Source organism: Callospermophilus lateralis, chromosome 9 (assembly GCF_048772815.1).
Source record: "Callospermophilus lateralis isolate mCalLat2 chromosome 9, mCalLat2.hap1, whole genome shotgun sequence".
NCBI classification, from domain to species: Eukaryota; Metazoa; Chordata; class Mammalia; order Rodentia; family Sciuridae; genus Callospermophilus; species Callospermophilus lateralis.
This window is the reverse complement of record NC_135313.1, coordinates 62,118,135-62,138,295: the sequence shown is the minus strand read 5'-3', so window position 1 is coordinate 62,138,295 and position 20,161 is coordinate 62,118,135. Positions and strand designations below refer to the sequence as shown.

The 20,161-nt window shown below is 38.6% G+C and overlaps 1 protein-coding gene across 1 annotated transcript in view; it reads right to left on the bottom strand.

The window, feature by feature from the left end:
* Window positions 1–528, bottom strand: part of Stk39 (serine/threonine kinase 39) — a 272,264-nt gene extending 271,736 nt beyond the window's left edge. The window contains exon 1 of the mRNA XM_076865573.2: window positions 201–528. Within this exon, the coding sequence (XP_076721688.2) occupies window positions 201–417 (217 nt within the window). The 5' untranslated portion in view covers window positions 418–528. The remainder of the gene's footprint in view (window positions 1–200) is intronic.
* Window positions 529–20,161: the final 19,633 nt, after the last annotated feature.

The following is a 20,161-nucleotide window of genomic DNA, read 5'->3' as shown; positions in this document are numbered from 1 at the left end:
CAGCGCTCAGGGAACGAACAAATAAATAAAATTAAATTAAAAAATGTTAAGGCCAGTAGGCCCCGAAGCCGGCCCCTCTGCCTCCCGGGCGTGCATGCAGGCGAACCCAGCATCCCGCACCCACTCCCGCCCACGACCGCACCTCCCTCCCGGCCTCAGCGCCCGGCCTGGGCCGACCCCGCCGCGATCGCCGCACTGACCGATAACCTCCTGCAGCTCATACGCGTCCCTGCAGATGGGCCAGCCCACGGCCTGTGCCGCTGGGGCCGGGGCCGGGGCCGGGGCTGGGGCCGCGGGGGCCGCCGGGGTTGGGGCGGGCGCTGCTGTCGCGATCGCCGGGGCCGCTGCCGTTGCTGTCACCGGGGCCGCCTGCTGGGGAAGCTGGACGTGCACGGGCGAGCCGCTCGGCTCCGCCATGATGCTGCCGGAGGAGAGCGGGAGGACGCGCCGGCCGGCGGACGACCTTCCACTTGAAACTTCCCTTGCCTCGCAGCCGACACCTCTCGACCGGCGCACGCCCTCCCCGCCCGCCGCTGCCGCCGGAGCCAGCCACGAGGGGAGGGAGCTAGGGAGGCCGAGCCGGGCGGAGGGAGGAGGCAGCGCTAGCGGAGGCGGGGAGGGGAGGAGGCGGCGGCCGCCGCGCTCGCAGTGCGCCCCAAGCCTCGCGCGCGCACTTCTCTGCCTCGGCTAGGGGAACCGCCGCCCCGCCGCCCCCTCCCGCTCTGCTCGCGGCCTGGGAAGTTTCCACCCACGAAGAGCAAGGCTGCTTTATGTGTGCTTTCGCGGCCTGCGGTCCTCTCCCTTCTTATTCCCTGCTTTCCCTGCGCCTTCGCCCCAGACAATCAGACTCTCCAGAAGACGCCCCCTGGGACCCCGAGGGCGGGGTCGTTGAACGGCCGCCAGGTTCTCAGCTTCAGGAGTCTACTCTGCTAAAGAGAACCTCAAGTTCATTTACAAGTTAGAGAGTGAGACACCTACACGGAGTCCGTTTGTAGGACGCCAGTTAAAAAATAACCCAAGTTGTAACTTTCCGGCGCTTTACCTGCCAATATCCCTTTCCCACCTTGCCTAATCTAATCTCAATCCTTCTACTTTTTCATACTACTTGAAACCTGATTCCTTAAATCCTTGGCTGTTCACAGACTGTCTTCCTTTGTTTAAAGCCGCTTGGATCCCAGGGAGGTGATGTAAGAGGCTGTGAAGTTAGAGTAAGATTTAGGAGAGTGACTGGGGGTGTACTTCAGGGGCAGAGAACTTGCCTAGCCTGCGCGAGGCACTGGGTTGGAGCCCAGACTCCAAAAAGAGAGAGAGAGAAGGAGAGATTTAGAGGGTTTACCACTAATCCTGTGCCCTTAACATGCCACATTAACCCTTTAGGACACCGAGGCCTGATACTAGAAGTTTCTTATGACAGAACATAAAGAATTCACTGAAGCATAAACTGCACTGAAAAGTTTTAATTAATTGTTGCCTTTTCAACACCCCCCAAATTGCCTCATCCCTTAAAATTGCTATGGTAAAACCATAGATCCTTCTAATTGTAAGTGTCATATTTAACACTGAAAGTTCACTGTGTTCCCCTGTAGAGGGACCAAGATTGCACCATCCTTGTGAGCTGAAACTGTTCAGTGAGCCAGTGGTCATATTGGTCATTTGGCCATTATTTTCCTGTGTGGTTCCATGATGGTGAATAACAAAAGCAGGTAGGAATAATGAACAAAAACTCTAAGAAAAATCATGACTTCAATTTTATGTACAAAGATCTCCTTAAATTTTTTGAAAGTTAATTCAGAAAAAGAAAAAAAAACAAATTCTCCAGAAAAAAAGCCAATTCCTTATCAAAACATCGAGGTAAGCTGAGCATAAGTGTACTTATCTCTTAGAGTATTATGGGATAGTTAGGATAAAGCAACCACCAGGTTCTGGTTTTTTCAGTTGAAATTTATGCTAACTAAGAAAGTATACATTCTTTTATGCAGAGAAGCTAAAAAATGTATTGGTTCTAATATATGTCAAGAAATAGACTCATAAACAAATTCTAGGCCTCTGATCAACAGGGAAGCTCTTTTTAAAAAAAAAAATATTTATTTTATTTTTATGTGATACTGAGGATGGAACTCAATGCCTCACACATGAGGGTGGGCAAGCTCTTCCACTGAGCTACAACCCAAGACTCAGGGAAGCTCCTTTTACCAACCTACATGGGCTCACCTCTTAAAGAGTTGTTCCTATCCTTCCTGAAAGGGCTTTATTTAAAGGGAGAAAAATCATCAGGTGAATATGACTTCTGTTTTTTCATGTAAATTTATGTTTTGACTTTCAAACCATAAAGTGGGATTATGAAGGCCAGAAAAATCCTTGGAACTTAATAGGAAAACATGATTCTGTCAAGACCAATATCACAGATTGGAATCAAACACAAATCATTTAGTTTCCCATAAAAAAAAAAAAAACTATTCTATATTCACAGACTATATATCCCCAGTGAACCACTTTCCAACTGGCCACCAGGAGGACAGCTTGAAAGAGTTTTCATGAGCCAATTACTTCCTAAAGGCTAAAAAACTCTTAGTGCTATTGCATTGAGGATTGGCTTTCAGCATTCAAATTTTGGTGGAGGGGTGGGGTGTGTCAAACATTCTGATCACATCACAGGAAAACATACCTCTACAACAAAGAATTATCTAGCACACAATAGTACTGAGGTTGAGAAATGCTGACACATAATGAGGCAGTTATATACAATTTAAGAAAAATTAGATCCCTATTTTCCATTCTGTGTTTTAGTTTCTGAATTAATGCATCTCTTAAGCATTGAAATAAAACCTGATTATATTTTAAAGGCACCTCTCCCCATCTTTCAACTTAAATTCAGTAATGGATTTTTAGGTAAAATTGCATATTAAATTGATTAACTCTTTATACCTAAAGTTTTAAGTTCTACTTTACTCAGTTGTTGATGGAAACATTAACTTATACATCAAATCTAATTATTTTATACAATTTTAAAATATTATTCATGTTGTATTCTTCATCTATGAAACTGATGCCAAGGGTTGGGGTTGTGGGTTAGAGGTAGAGTGCTGGCCTAGCATGCATGAGGCACTGAGTTTGATCCTCAGAACCCATAAAAATAAAATAAAGTTATTGTGTCCAATTATATTAAAAAATAAATATTAAAAAAAAACTTATGCCAAAAGTCACTGAGAGTGAACATTCTTTAAACTGATTTATTGGTGGAAGAGATAGATCTGCTCCAGTCATGCACTCTTGCAGTTAGTCATTCTGGTAGCCATTTGAAAAGCTACCAGTTGGAGACAGATATCTAGTCTGTGATTATGAAACAGTTGTTCCTTGTGTGTTGTGTTTTTTTTTTTTTTTTTTCATTTTTGTTTTAGTCAGTACTGGGGGTGGAACCCAGGGATTCTACTCTACCATTCAGCTATGTCCCCAGCCCTTAAAAATATGTTGTTTGTGTTTTGGGGGTTTTTTGTTTTTTTGTTTTTTGTTTTGTTTTGTTTTTTTGGTTTGTTTTAATTTTGAGACAGTGAGACTAAATTTCCCGGGCTGGCCTCAAACTTGTGATCCTCTTGCCTTAGATTTTGAGTCACTGGGATTACAAGTGTGCATTATCACACCTGACTAAATGATCTGTGTTTGATTTCAGGCTGGATACTGGTCTCAACAATATCATATCATGTTTTCCTACCAAGTCCCAAGAACTTTCCTGGCCTTCATAATTCCCACTTTATGGTTTGAAAGTTGAAATATAAATTCATATGAAAAAATAGAAGTCATATTTACTTAATCATTTTTCCCCTTAAAACCAGTCCTTAAAAGTTCATTGGGACCTGACACAGTGGCAAATATCTGTCATTCCAGCTACTCAGGAGGCTGAGGCAGGAGGAAGTTTGAAGCAAGTCTGAAGCAATTTTAGTGAGACCCTGTCACAAAATAAAAAGGGGTGAGATGTAACCCAGTGGTAAAGCACTTGCATAATGTGGGCAAAACCTCTGTGTTTGATTCCCAGTACTGAAAAAAAGAGGCGGGGGAACTCTTTTGGTAGGTTCTTTGGGGTAGGATAGAAGCAGGTTTTTGTTTTTGCTTTTCCTATCCCAGTGCTGAGGATTACAGAACAACTCTTAAAGATGTGATCAGGAAGAGTTTCTTGGTAGAAAGAGCTCTTCTGTTCATAGGATTAGTGTCCTCATAAAAGAGCCTCACTAACTTACTTAGGCTGGTTTTGAATTCATGATCCTCCTGCCTCAGCCTCCCCAGTGACTGGGATTAAAGGTCTGCACCAGCCTGCACAGCTATTTTTTTTTTTTTCCATTCTTGATAGACTGTCTTTCTAACTGCAATGAGGTAAAATCTCTGTGTAGTTTGATTTCAATTTCCCTAATTGTTAAAGATGTCAAACTTTTTTTCATATATTTGTTGGCTATTTTTATTTCTGCTTTTGAGAAGTGTGTTTATTTGCCCATTTATTGACTGGGTTATTTGGGGGGGGGTGTTTTTGGTAGCAAGTTTTATTAGTTCTTAATATATACTGGTTATTATTCAAAAGAGTAGCTAGCAAAGATTTTTCTCCTAATCTGTAGGTTAGGTTCTCTCTTTACATCTTTAGTTGTTTCCCTTGCTGGGCAGAAGGCTTTTAATTTGCTACCCTTCCATTTCTACATTCTGGGTATTATTTCCTGAGCTTTAAGTTTCCTACTGAGAAAGTCATCGTCTGTACCTATATGTTGGAGTGTTGAGGATACATTTTCTTCTAGGAGTTGCAGAGATTCTCTTTAAATTCCTTGGTATCTGTGTTGGATTTTGTGCTAGGTGAGAGAAAAAAAATCTAGTCTCATTCCACTCGATACAGATAACCAGTTGCCTCACCGCTATTTGCTAAAAAGACTATTTTTTCCCCTACATGTTTCAATCTTATTGTCAATTACTGTATCAGTTTTATTGCTTATTATGAGCCTCTTTAGGTTTTCTATATCCTCTTGGTTCAATTTGGGCAGATCCAATGTGTCTAGAAATGTATCTGTTTCTTCTAGATTTTCCAATTTATTGGAATATAAATTTTCAAAATTGTCCCTTTTGGTGCCTTTGTCAAGGATCTGTGTGGGTTTGTCTCTGCATCTTCTATTCTGTTTCATTAGTCTCTATGTCTGTTTTTATGCCAATACCATGCAGTTTTTGTTATTCTAGCTCTGTAATATAATTCGAGACTTGGTATTGTGATGCCTCTAGTTTTGCTCTTCTTGTTCAGAAGTGCTTTGGCTATTCTGGGTCTTCTATTCTTCCATATGAATTTTAGGAATATTTTTTCTAGTTCTGTGAAAAATATCATTGGTATTTTGATGAGGATTGCATTGAATTTGTATAATACTTTGGGTAGTAATTTTGACAATTTTCAAAGGTCATCTTCAAGTTCTTCAGTGTTCTAGAGTTTTCATTTTAGAGGTCTTTCACCTTCTTGGTTAGATTTATTCCTGGGTATTTTCTTTCTTTCTTTTCTTTTGAGGCTGTTGTGAATTGTAATGTTTTCCAGGTCTCCTTTCCATTAAATTCATTATTGCTATATAGGAAAGTTACTTAATTGTGTATGCTAATTTTATATCCTGCTGCTTTGCTGAATCTTATTTATTATCTAGCAGTCTTCTGGGGAGGTTTTGGATCTTTTAATTATAGGATCATATTATCTGCAAAGAGTGATAATTTGACTCTTTCCTTTCCTATTTTTATCCCTTTTATTTCTTCTCTTGCCTAATTGCCCGGGCTAGAATTTTAAGTACTGTATTGAACAGAAGTGTAAAGTGGACATCCTCATCTTGTTCCAGATTTTAGAGGAAAGTCATTTAGTTTTTTCCCATGTACTATGATGTTGGCTGAGGGTTTTAATATATAGCCTTTATGATGCTAAGGTAAGTTCCTTCTATCCCTAGTTTCTTCAGTGTTTTTATTGTGACTGGTATTAAATTTTGTCAAAGGCTTTTCCTGCATCTATTGAGATGACTATGTGATTTGTGCCCTTAATTCTTTTTATTTGGTGAATTACATTTATTAATTTATCTTGAATGATCCTTGCATCGGTGGAATGAAATCAACTTATTTATGTTGTGTGATCTTCTTAACAGGTTGTTGAATATGATTTGCTAATTTTTTTAAGGATTTTTGCATTTATGTCTGTGGAATAAAACCAACTTATTTGTGATGTATAATCTTCTTAATATGTTGTTGAATATGATTTGCCAATTCTTTCATGATTTTTTGCATTTACATCTATCAGGGATATTGGTCTGAAGTTTTCTTTCCTTGATGTCTTCTTATCTAGTTTTGGTACCAGGGTGACTGGTTTCATAGAATAAATTTGGAAATGTTCCATCCCTTTCTGTTTTAGGGAGTCATTTAAGGAGCACTGCCTTTAGTTCTTTAAATGTTTGATACACTTCAGCGGAGAATCCATCTGTTTGTGAACTTTTCATTTTTTGAAGGCTTTTATTACTGTGTCAATTTTATTGCTTATTACAAGCCTATTTAGGTTTTCTATATCCTCTTGGTTCAATTTTGGCAGATGCAATGTGTCTTGAAATGTGACTATGTCTTCTAGATTTTCCAATTTATTGGAATATAAATTTTCAAAATTGTCCCTAATTATCCTCTGAATTTCTGTGTTGTTTGCGGTGATATTTCCTTTTTCATCTCTAATTTTATCTATTTTGGTCTTGTCCCTTCTCCTTTTGGTTAGTGTGGCTAAGGTTTTATCAGTTTTGTCTTTTCAAAGAACCAACTCTGTTTTATTCATCCTTTGCATTAATATTTTTTATCCGGCATTTCACTGATTTCATTGATCTTAGTTATTTTCTTCCTACTGGTTCTGGAATTGGTTGGTACTTCTTCGTCTAGTGCCATAAGATATATCTTTAGGTTGTTTATTTGGGATCTTTCTGATTTTCTGATGTAGACACTCATAGCTAAAACAAAACAAACAAAACAAAAAGAAACTTCCTCTTAGAACCACCTTGATAGAGTTCCAGAGGTTCTGGAATGTTTTAAAATTTTTCCCTTGATTTTTTTCTATCACCTATAATCATTAAAAAGTGTTCTGTTCAAACTTTATGTCTTTATATCATCTCTGTAACATTTTTTGTGTTGACTTCTAATTTTATACTATTGTGACCTGATAAATTACAAGGAATCATATCACTTTTTTTTTTTTTTTTTTTTTTTTTTTTTTGGTATTTGCTAAGAGTTCATTTGTAGACTAAATTATGATCTGTTTTGGAGAGGGTTCCATGAGCACCTGAGAAGAAAGTGAATTTGGTTGTTGTTGGATGAGATATTCTAGAGATGTCTATTAAACACATTTGATTAAAAATGTTTTTAAGGTCTGAAGAGTTTTTACTAAATTTATGTCCGACTGACATGCTGATGGAAGACATGTGTTGAAATTATCTAGTATTATTGTTCTGGAGCCTATCTAAGTGTTTGATCATTGTCTGTTTTACAAAATTAGGTGCACTGACATGACATTTGGGACATAAATATGTACTATCGCTATATCTTCTTGCTGGATTCTTCCCTTTCCCAGAATGAAGTGACTTTTTTTTCCTTTTTGGCTAATTTTAGCATAATTTCTATTTTGTCAAATTTGCTTCTACTTGCTTTTGGGCTCCATTTGCATGGAATATCAGTTTCTATCCTTTCACATTTAGCCTGTCACTGTATTTGCTTGTAAAATAAGTCTCTTGCTATCAACATATAGTTGGGTCTTACTTTCTAATCTATTCTGCCAGCCTATGTCTTTTAATTAGAAAGGTGAACCCATTAGATTCAGTATGACTGTAGAGAGAGCTTTATTAGTTACTGCCATTTTGATTTATTTATAATGTTTAATTTGGTCATATTTCTCATTTGCTTAGTTACTATTCAAATGAGATTCATCCATGTGTGAGCTCTAACATTTGTTTTTTATTTCTTCTGTGTGTAGTATTTCTTTAAGTATTTTCTATAGTGTCAGCTTAGCAGTCATGCATTCTTTTAGTTATTGCTTATCTTGGAAGGTTTTTCTTTCATTCTTGATTCTGAAGGATAACTTTGCTGGATATAACAATCTTGGTCGACATTTATTTACTTTCAGGGCTTCAACACATCATTCCAAGTCTCCTGGATTTTAGAGTTTGTAAATCAGAAGCAATGTTGATTGGCTTGCTTCTAAACATGACTTAATGTTTTTCTTCAGGCTTTTAAAATTCTATCCTTGCTCTCCATGTTAAGCATTTTAATTATAATGTATCATGGAGTATTTCTTTTTTTAACCTTGTCTATTTAGTGTTCTAAATGCCTCCTGTATCTGGAAGCACATCTCATTCCCAAGGTTTGAAATTTTTCCTGGATTTATTTCCCTGAAGAGGATATCCATGAAATTAACCTGCATCTTACAACATTGTGCAATTCTCATGATTCTAAATTTTGGTCTCTTAATGTTGGCCCAGATTTCTTGTATATTCTGATCAAAGTTACTTATATTCTTTTCTTTAATATTTGTTGAAGTTCAAGGCTGGCTACTTTGTCTTCCAACTCTGTAATTCTGTCTTCTGCATGGTCTACTCTAATAGAGATACTTTCAACAACAGTTTTTATTTGATTTTTTTTGTATCTTTTATTTCCAACATTTATTTTGGTTCCGTGTGTGTGTGTGTGTGTGTGTGTGTGTGTGTACCAGGGATTGGTCAAACTGTCAACAAGGATAGATGTTGACCGCTTCTTCAAAACTATCCTTCTTTTCATTTCTTCTTAGGCTATGTACCCTTTACCCCTTAAAGAGAGAACAAATATTTGGGCTTGCTAAACCATTTTTTTTTATGTTGTTCACTGAACTGTCAGTTGGGGTGCCCTTGAACTGAAGCTGGCTGAAATAGCTCTTACCTTCCCTTCTCACCAGCATAAGGCAGCATGGAATCTGAGGTACTGTCAATTTGAGTTTTCTCCAGACAAAAGAGATTGGCGTACTATTAAGGCAGATGTGATACAGAGTTCTAAATACACAGTTTCAGCAACTGGAGTTTAGCTGTGATCAGATCTTTGGGACTTTGTTGGGTGGTATCCCTCCTGGAGAGATTAGATCAACATGCCCCTAGGGCCAGGCATATGCCAATTTCTGCTGGGCTTCTGGGTCTCAGGGGCCTCCTGAGAATTCTACTCATAGGGTCCAATAGCCAAACCTTCCAAAGTCTTGCACACTCCACTGCCCATGAATACAGCTTTACCAGGCTCAGACCCTGAATGCAATCCTGCCCACCTGTTTTGTTTCCCTGATCCTCTTCAACTGGTCACATGAATCACCAGACCCAAAGGGGAAAAGGAGTTGCACTCCTCTCACGTCTCTGACCTGAATTCCCCTGGGTACAATTTTCTCTGTGTCTGTTTCAATTGCATTCTTCCACACAGCTTGCTTAAGGAGATGATATACAGTGTGTGCCAATGTACTCTTTATTGTCCTCTGCTCAAAGCACCCAAACTCCTGGGTCCCTGTGAGTCTCTGACTGTCTTTTATTGAATTTCAGTAAATTCCCTCTGTTGCCCATCTTTCTAAAAAACAGTACACCCACTCCTTGAATCCTGAGCCGTGGAGCAACTGGAAAGTGCAGCCTTTATCTAGTCTGCCATCTTGCACTAAAGATTCCCTAAAACACCAAATTGCACCAATGTTTATAAAAATAAGTAGATTATACAAAGGTTATCTATAAAATGTTTTAGAAATACATCTGTTGAAGGAATTGAAAGTTCTCTGATTGACAGATGGTCTTTGGTTCATGGATAATCTATAATCTTAACACAAAAGTTACTCCCTTGGCTTTGTAGGAATAAGCCAGATGTTCTTAGGTATAAAGAAAATCTAGCATCATATTTACCATCTCCATTGCTCTCATACCTATCATTCTACTAAATGTTTGAGGGGAAAGTTGTAAAAGAACTGGATTTTGATTTAAAAGATCACTTTCAAAGACAAGGATCAAACTTACTTTTTTTTTTTTTTAACCAGTGCTAGGGATGATGTACTTTGAGCTACATCCCCAACCCTATGTATGTATGTATGTATTTACAGACAGGGTCTCTATAAATTGCTGAGATTTTCTTCAAATTTTTGATCCTCCTGCCTCCCAAATCACTGGGATTACAGGCATGCACCACTGCACTTGGCTAAGGAACAAATATTTTTTGAGTTATAGTGGTGGCAGTGCGCAGTAGAAAGCCAATAGGGTTAAGTCAGACATTACTATTTTTCAACCCCTGCTCTCTACTTCCTAGTGGGTTGCCTAAACTTTCTGTGCCTCTGTGTTCTTAAGATAGGCACAATCATCCCAGGCCTGTAGAGTCACTATAACAATTAAGTGAGTCAGTATGTGCAATATATCTTGACACACAGAACGTACTATAGTAGTACAGTGGCAGCTCTGGGATTTCTGATCAGGACAGATTCAGGGGTAGCAGTCTCAGGGGAAGGCTAAGGCCCCCACACTGTGAGAGAATAAATTTCTATTGTTTTATGCCATCCAGTTTGTGGTGCTTGGTAACAGCAGCCTTAGGAAAGTAATGTAGTGGGATTAGGCAATTTGTCATTTAACCAACTGTATTTTATATGGACTGACTTGAGCAGTGAATGCTAATGAAGATTAGTTACTGTTTGGGAACCACTCCTCTATCAAAGCCTGAATTTTCCATCATGACTTGCTTTTACTGTTACTTATTTTTATTTACTTATTTATTTTTTGTGCTGAGGATTGATCACACTCTTGCATGCTAAGCATACATTCTACCTCTGAGCTATACCCCTAGCCTTTTAACATTATGTTAATTGGGAGAAGTATCTGAATGGATTTTTAGCAGAGGAATCAAATTTCCATCTGAAAAACGCATTCAAAAATATATGAACCTTTCCAACTTTGAAGACCAAGTCACCTTACACTTAATGTGATGATGGAAGTCACCAGCTTGATCATTGACAAGCTGATGCTAACTACTATCCAAAGTGCAGAGCTGATATGATTCGAACTTATTAGGCTTAACCCAATTTCAAGTTAAGGTGTCATTAGTACCTATTTCCCAGCCATAATGCAAAGAGGCTTAAATCTATTTCAATCTGAATTATTATAAAGACACTGCTTTTTAAATTTAAGGGATTAAATATTTGTGAACTATAACTTCCAGACATGTTTTCATTTATTTTCCAACCAGCTCTTGAAATTGACTATTTTATTTTATATTATACACAAAATTGCTTGGGTGACCATTAGTGCCTCCTCGATTATCACAGAAGCTTCTGACCACCATGATTTGGATCCTGACAGAGAGAAGGCTCACTTGAAGCCCTACTATCCCTACATATCAGGAAAGAATTCCATGTTTGGTAAGGGGTGCTGTTGACTGAAACACCAGAAGGGACTACAGTCATCTTCTCAGCAGAGATATCACTTTTATGATGTCATCTCTCTAAAGCCTGTTAGTTTCATCTTAGGCAGAATGATATCAAAATGTAATTTAAAGCCATATGATTTTTTTACTGCTATCTCTTTGAAGAACCACAAAGAGGAATCCATTGATTATGGGCAAAATAGCACTTTCTGAAAATATTTTGTTGATCCCTCTCATCTTCAGATTCTTTCAGATACCAAGGATGCTTCAAGGACTTTCATTTTCTCTCTACTCAAAAATCCTTCACCAAAACTATCCTAAAACCCTGGACACTCTTCCATCTCCACTGAAAGGCTTTGCCCACCAGACTCAGCTCTTTATCAGTAGAGGCATCTTAAGTTACAAATATTCTGAGAAACCAAGAAGGGCCAGGGGCTGAACTGGCTTGTAAGAAGTAAGATATAACATAAAACTAAATTTAACTTATTAATGTCTTTTCATTCAGTAAATACTGCCCCCTGCCCCTCGTTGCTGGGGATCAAATCCAGGTCATCACATATGCTAAGCAAATGCCCTACCATAGAGCTACACTGCTTCTCATTCAATAAATATGAGTAGTGTCTCATTTTGTTTTGTTCTGGAACTTGGGATTAAACCAACTTCAATTAAATCAACTTGATCATTGAGCTGCACCCCATACAGAGGCTCACTGAGTTGCCCTTACTGATCATAAACTTATGATTCTTCTGCCTCAGTCTCCTAAACAGCTGGAATTATAGGAATGTGCCCCTATGGCCAGTTCAATAAATACACGTTTAAGGACTATAAAGTGTACGTACTTTGATAGCTGTTATGGAAAAACAAATAAAAGATAAAACTATCTCAGCCCTAATTAAAATTTTTAAAAGAAAAAAAGAATTATATAATCCAGTAAAAACTCCCTTTATCCATAGTCCAGACTATTGGAGCCTCAAATGCTTCCTGAAGTTACTAAAATGCATAAATAACATTTAATTTGGGGACAAAAATCAAAAGAGGTCACAGAGTCACAGAAATTTAATATGATTGGCCACTGTGATGATCAAAATGAATAACTTTTTTTTACTGTTGATTGGCAAGATTTTTAAAACACAAAAGTGTTCTTTCATTTCATGCAAAAAGTCAAGAATTCTGAAAGAAATGGCAGAAATGACAAAAAAATAAAAATGAGGGCTGAGGATGCAGCTCAAGGCTAGAGCATGTGTCTCGCATGTGTGAGGCCCTGTGCCCCATCTCTAGCACCCCACAAAAATAAAATAAATAAACATAAAATAAAAACCACAAATAAGTAAAAAGAGTGAGAAGGCAGCTAACGATGTACCCAGAGGTAGACACAGTTGACTTTAAACACCTAGAGCTCAGCAGAAATGACCTTGAAGAAAAAAAAATAATAATTCTAATGAAACAGAAATATCAGTGGCCATACCCACATTAAAGGAGACACAGTTCAGCTGCATGTGAGAACATCTGCCCAGTGTGAGAGGTGGGTAGGTGTGACCCAGCATCACACCAAAGATACTGGCTCAGTACAGCACGTCATCATGCCAGAAAGTCAGCCCAGTGCTCCCAGATTTTTGTGCTGTTTCAAGAGAAACCAACAAATCTGATTATATGTGAAACTCTCAGTTTGGAAACATTGGCCCAACTTTTTAAAATACTATATCAAATCTACTACCATATATGTAATATTTAATAACAAGAAATTATATTAAATACAGTCTTTGAATAAATCCATATGTGTTGAAATGAAGATTGGAATAACAAATTCTAAATTCAGCTGTTGTCCCTAGAGAGGGAGGGAGTGAGGACAGGAAAGGAAAGGCATACAGAATGTGTCTTTTGCATCTGTAATGCTTTATTACTTTTAATAAAAAGATGCATTGAATATAGCAAAATTATAAGATTGTTAAGACTGTGCTGGGCGTGGTGGCACATGCCTGTAATTCCAGTGGCTCAGGAGGCTGAGGCAGGAGGATCCCAAGTTAAAGCCATCCTTAGCAATGGTGAGGCACTCAGCAACTCAGTGAGACCCTGTCTCTAAATAAAATACAAAATAGGGCTGGGGATGTGGCTCAGTGGTTGAGCACCTCTGAGTTCAATTCCCAGTAACAACAACAAAAAAAAAAGATTGTTAGTCTGCATAGCAAGTACGTACTTTGGTAGCTATTATGGAAATACACAATGGAATTTTACTCAGCAATAAAAGAGAATAAAATCATGGTAAATGGATGGCGTTGGAGAAGATAATGCTAAGTGAAATTAGCCAATCCCAAAAAAACAAATGTGAATGTTTTTTCTGATGTAAGGAGGCTGATTCATAGTTGGGTAGGGAGGGAGAGCATGGGAGGATTAGATGAACTCTAAATAGGGCAGAGGGGTGGGAGGGAATGGGGCATTGAGTTTTTATTACATTATTGTCCCTACTGTTTTATATGTTTGAAACATTCCACAATTTAAAAAAGCACTAATGCTTTTCACGTCAAACAAAGCACTTATATCTACATCAGAGGAGAGTCATTTGCAACCTTTTCATGGCGTATGTCAATGGACATAGAGCCCGTGCTCAAGTCAGATGACAGAGAACAGCACTTTGGTTGGTCCCAGAGCAAGGCACATATGATCCAAGTGGCCTTCAGCCTGACTGTCCAACAAAATCATCTATGCAGTATGGGAAAAATCTTTATGCCAGCTGGGTATGGTGGCGTGAGCCTGCAGTCCCACATACTCATAGGCTGAGGCAGGAGGATCCCTTGAGCACAGGAAATGGAGACCAGTCTGGGCAATACAGAAACATCCTATCTCAAAAACCAAAACAAGGTCAGGCACTGTGGGGCACACCTGCAATCCCAGCAAATCAGAAGGCTAATGCAGGAGGATTATGAGTTTAAAGCCAGCCTCAGCAATTTAAAAAACCCTGAGCAATTTAGCAAGATCCTATCTCAAAATAAGACATAAAAAGGACTAGGGAGGTGGCACAGTTAAGTGCCCCTGGGTTCAATCCCTGGTACCCCCCCGCCCCTCCCCCCCCAAAAAAAAAGAAAAAAAGAAAAATCAAAAACCAAAGCAAAACTGACAGGGGAATGGATTTTGCAGAGGTAGCTCAATGGTAGAATGCTTGCCTTGCATATTTGAGGCCCTATGTTTGATCATTCAAATAATTTTGATATACAGCAAGAATTGAAAATAACTGTGGTGACCCTAACAGTAATACTGTGACACCAGAAGCTAGTAAAGCACAAGGGTAAAGGGGCTCCCAGCAGATCATCAACTTTCAAAGGCTCAATGGTTATGAGTGGTTTTCTTGAATTTGATATAACAAATGGACAATTTTAGCAAAATCACAAATAAAAAGAACTAAATCTTCTTGAGTTAAGAACATGAAATAAGAACTATTTGTTTTAAATACTTTATTCTTTAGCAGTTTTTTATTTTTTAATTGACTTTTTTAAAAAAATAAATGACAATGGAATGCATTACAATTCATATTACACATATACAGCACAAATTGTCATATCTCTGGTTGTATATAAATTATGTTATACCAATTCATGTCTTCATACATGTACTTTGAATAATGATGTCCATCACATCCCACCATCCTTGCTAACCTCCTGCCCCTCCTTTTCCCTCCCACCCCTCTGCCCTATCTAGAGTTCGTCTATTCCTCCCATGCTCTCCCTCCCTACCCCACTATGAATCAGCCTCCTTATATCAGAGAAAACATTCAGCATTTGGTTTTTTGGGATTGGCTAATTTCACTTAGCAATATCTTCTCTAACGTCATCCATTTACCTGCAAATTCCATGATTTTATTCTCTTTTATTGCTGAGTAAAATTCCATTGTGTATATATGCCACATTTTTTTTTATCCATTCATCTACTGAAGGGCATTTAGGTTGGTTCCACAATTTAGCTATTGTGAATTGTGCTGCTTAAACATTGATGTTTTTAAGTCCTTTGGGTATAGCTCAAGGAGAGGGATAGCTGGGTCAAATGGTGGTTCCATTCCCAGTTTTCCAAGGCCTGCCATCTTCCTTCTCCTCCCTTTTTAGCAGTTTTATGCTCATAGTAAAATTGAGAGGAAGGCACAGAGATATCCCATAGCCTGCCCCATAATCAACATTCCCCCACCAGAGTGGTACATCTGTTACAATAGACAACTCTACATCACATCTTTATCATCCAGGTAAAAATTATATTATAGGGGTAGCAATATGCCCTTATACAAATATCATACAGGTGTCCAATCCCATGGTATATATAACAAGAGTCAACCAAAATGTGAACTCTTTTTTTTTTTTTTTTTTTTGCAGTTCTGAAGACTGAACTCAGATCTAATGCATGCTACACAAGCATTATACCTCAGAGTTACATCCCAGCCCTAAGCTATTTTTAAAAATACTTCCATCAAATTGTTAGAGTGAAATAATATTCAGTGCATTGTTTTAGAGAAACAAACCATGCACCTCTACCTACCAAAGCTTTCTGCAAGGGAGTATAGAATGATGAAAAGACGAAGGATGCAATGTTCCAATTCCCAAAAGAAAATAGGGCAGAAAGAATGTAAGCACATAATTTCATAGAGATAAGGGCATTTGTGATATGAATAAGGTTAATGTTTTGATCAGGCATAGTGGTGACATCCATCTGTAGTCCCAGCACTCAGGAGGCTGAAGATCAAGGAGTTTGAGTCTAGCCTGGATAGCATAATGAGAATCTCTTTCAAACAAAATAAAATGGGACTGTTGTTGGAGCCCAGTGGTAGAGTGCTTGCCTACCATGCATAAGGCCCTGGGTTCCATCCTCAGCAACCCCCAAAAGACTATTGTTTTGCCCTCAAGACTCCCAAAGTAGAACATTCAAGTTATTAGGCCATGGGGTTCTGTTTTTCACCATCTTGTGACTGCCAGGGCTCAGAAGAGAGAATGCTGAAGCTAGGATCAGAAGGGCAGAACAGGTAAATGTCCACTTAAACAATTTAGACTTCATACAGAGTTAATACATAAAGTACTCTGAACAATGGTATCTTTCTAGAGGATTTTTTTTAGTTGTAGTTGGACACAATCTTCATTTTATTATACTTTATGTGGTGCTGAGGATCGAACCCAGGGCCTCACATGTGCTAGGCAAGCACTCTACCACTGAACCACAATCCCAGCCCCATCTAGAAGATGTTTTGACCTTAAATTAATCAGCTTTTAAAAAATATTATGCTTTTTTCTTTACATAATGATATTCTTCTTTGATTATGTAAAGGAATCATGAATGTGACTTTCTCTTTCAGAACCCCACATGTAAATGAATACAATTTTAATCATCTTAACAAAGATAAAGTTGGATCCCAATATATGGCTTCAGGATGACTTTTAGAAACCTCTATAGTTCAAAACGATTCCTCTCATTATGATAACAGTAGCTACAGTTTATGGAGACATTGTGCTTCGTCTTCTGGATGCATTGTCCCATTTCATGCCCACCTACAACCTGCTGAGGTAGAGATCACCTTATGTGCATTTTTACAGATGGGAAAACTCAATTTCACGATGGTTAAGTAATTTAAACCCAAATCTACTCTCAGTATATCTGTAGCAGAGCCAGGATTCAAATGTACTCTAACTCCAGAGCCTTAATTTAAATTCTGCACTAAGCTTTTTTATCTCTTGACAGAAACATGTGTGTTGTTATTCTGCATTAAAATTTTTAACCAAATTTGGTTAATTTAATTAAATTATTTAAAGACTATAGATGTACTATGCTGTTCAATGCCATGGAAAGCCAGGGCAGAAGGGTATTTGGTAGGCAGGAAACAAATTCCGAGAGTGAAATATTCCTTCTTAAAGCAGTTTTTTTTTTTTTTTTTTTAACTTGGAGTTTAGAGACAAATGTTTTATAGGTGTAACTATTCTTCCATCCAAATATTATAAAAATTAGTTCTGAAGCTAACTATATGCACCATTAACAGTACTCTGGGAACAATGCTGTCTATTAATTTGTGTTTTTAAAGTGCCAAAATTGCTGTTAACTTGAATAATCAACATAAATAAATAATGCATTAGTTTGGCCCCATGATGGTTAATTTTAGTTGTCAAATTTAAAAAGTTATTTGGATTTAAGAATACCTGGAGAGCTGGGTACAGAGATGCAAGCCTATGCTTAAAGCTACTCAGGAGGCTGAGGCCAAATGATCACTTGAGTACAGGAGTTCAGAGCAAACCTGGGCAACGTAGCAAGACCCATTTTTTTTTTTTTTTAATAAACAAAAACTTATAAAGCATTATTTTTGGATATGTCTGTGGAGGTGTTTCTAGAGTTGATTGTTATGCGAGTCTGAGCAAACTTAAGAGGGATAGATCTGTCCTCAGTGTGGGTGGGCACCATCCATTCAGTTGGGGACTTGGATAGAACAAAAACAAAGACAAATTGCTCTCTCCTCTGGATCTTGGATATCTTATTCTTTTCTTTCCCATGGACATCAGAACTCCATCTCTATGACCTTTGAACTCCAGCAGCCACTTGAGTGCTTCTTAGGCCTTGGACTAATAGTTGTCTGCCTCCCTGGTTCTGAGGCCCTTAGGCTTGGACTGAGCCGCTGTATTGACATCCCAGAATCTCCAGCTTACTCACAGCTTGCCATGGACTTCTGAGGCTCCATAATCTCTAGGGCCAATTCTGCTAACAAAGTCCCTCTTTGGGGGACTTTGACTAATTCAGATTTTGGTATCAGGAATGGATCTAGAGGAACTTTTTTTTCATTGCTGGGGATTGAACCCAGGGTCTTGCACTGCTAGGAAGCACTCTGCCACAGTCTCCAAGGATTCTATTTCCAATACGGATAGTCCATGGCATGAACTGTTTATAGAAGTACACAAAATAAGTGCATTTGATACTCCAATTTACCACTTATAAGAGGTACGGAACTTGGTGATGTCGTATATACTTTTAAACATTTGTAGAAAACCAGGGAATAGGATAATGTTATTTGATTGCTTCTGGTGTCACCAAAGTGATGAAAGAAATACATTAGAGACCCAGAGGTGGTGGTGCATCCTGGTAATCCCAGCTGATGTAGGAGGATTACAAGTTCAAGGCCAGCCTGGGCAACTTAGTGAAACCCTGTCTCAAAATAAAAAATAAAAAAGGACTGGAATGTTGCTCAGTGGTAAAGTGCTCCTAGGTTCAATTACCAGTACCAAAATAAATAAACAGATAAATAATTAAATATAAAAATGGTTAGAAATGTAGTTCAGTGGTAGAGTACCAATGGGTTCAGCCTAAAATCTGGCAACAAAACAAAACAAAACAACAGAATATTTCCCTGTCCTCAAATGGCAAAACTGCATTTATTTTTCTGCAACTAGCATTTTTTTCTTGTTCCTCATTTTATATCTGCTTATCTTTTTTTCTAGACACATCTACATCTGCCTAGGTATTTATGGAGAGCAGGCTGTGCCCTTCTCTGAGTTACTCCATGATACATGGAACCACAGTTTCCAGGCTGTTCTTAAACTTGTATTACTCCTTCATAAAGCAATACTTTGCCATAAGCTAGTCCCTTTTGAGTTTAAGTGCTATGGTGAAATGACCTTGTTTGTGAAAGTACACAACTAAACCTGCCTAGCACAACCATAAGGTACAAATTGACAAATAAGTTAATCATACTAATAAAAATGTCAACCTGTGGGGGTTGGGGTTGTGGCTCAGAGGTAGAGCACTTGCCTAGCATGCATGAGGCACTGGGTCTGATCCTCAGCACCACATACAAATTAAAAAAAAAAAAAAAAGATACTGTGTCTACCTATAACTAAAAAAATATTTTTTAAAAAGTCAACCTGTAAATCACATGGATGAATAGTATATCAAATTCATATTTTAAAAAATAGGCCTATGAGCTTATCAAACACACCTGACTGCTGAATGAAGCAACCTCTCACTCAAGGCTCATAACAGAGAGGGCACTCCAAGACTGGACACAGTGGGACTCTGACCTGGTAACTTGATCACTCATGAGCGTTGCCCAGGAAAATTGCCACAGTGACAAACCTCTAAACCTTTGTCCTCAGGCTTTGTCAGAGTGCAGTTTCTCCTACCATGCATTGACCACTCCAAACTGACATCTCAAGCTGACACTCCAAGCTGACACTGTGAAACTGTCACCCATCAGGACTTTAGGTTAGAATAAGTTCCTGCACTTTGACAATTCTGCAATTTCATCTACAAAGTTACCGTTTTTGTTTATATCTGTTCTCTGCCTCTACTCTCAGTTCAGCCTCCTGAATCCCTTGTGGCTGCCTTAAACCTTTTCTGTCTTAATGTAACATGTTTATATAATTATGTAAAGTGGGATGTGTGACTTGAGTGTTAAAGACAGACAACAGAAATTAAGATTGGAGGCCTGGACGAGGTGGTGCATGCCTGTAGTCCCAGCAGCACTGCAGGCTGAGGCAGGAGGATCGTGAGTTCAAAGCCAGCCTCAGCAACAGCAAGGTGCTAAGCAACTCAGTGAGGCCCTGTCTCTAAATAAAATACAAAATAGGCCTGGGGATGTGGTCCGTGGTTGAGTGCCCCTGTGTTCAATCCCTGGTACCACCCCCCACCAAAAAAACAAACAAAAAAAGGAACCTACTGTTGCCCAATTTATGACTACCAGATGACTCACAAGTCTTTACTGAACTGTCACTAATTCAAGTGGGGTAGCCTGTGAATTTGTTGT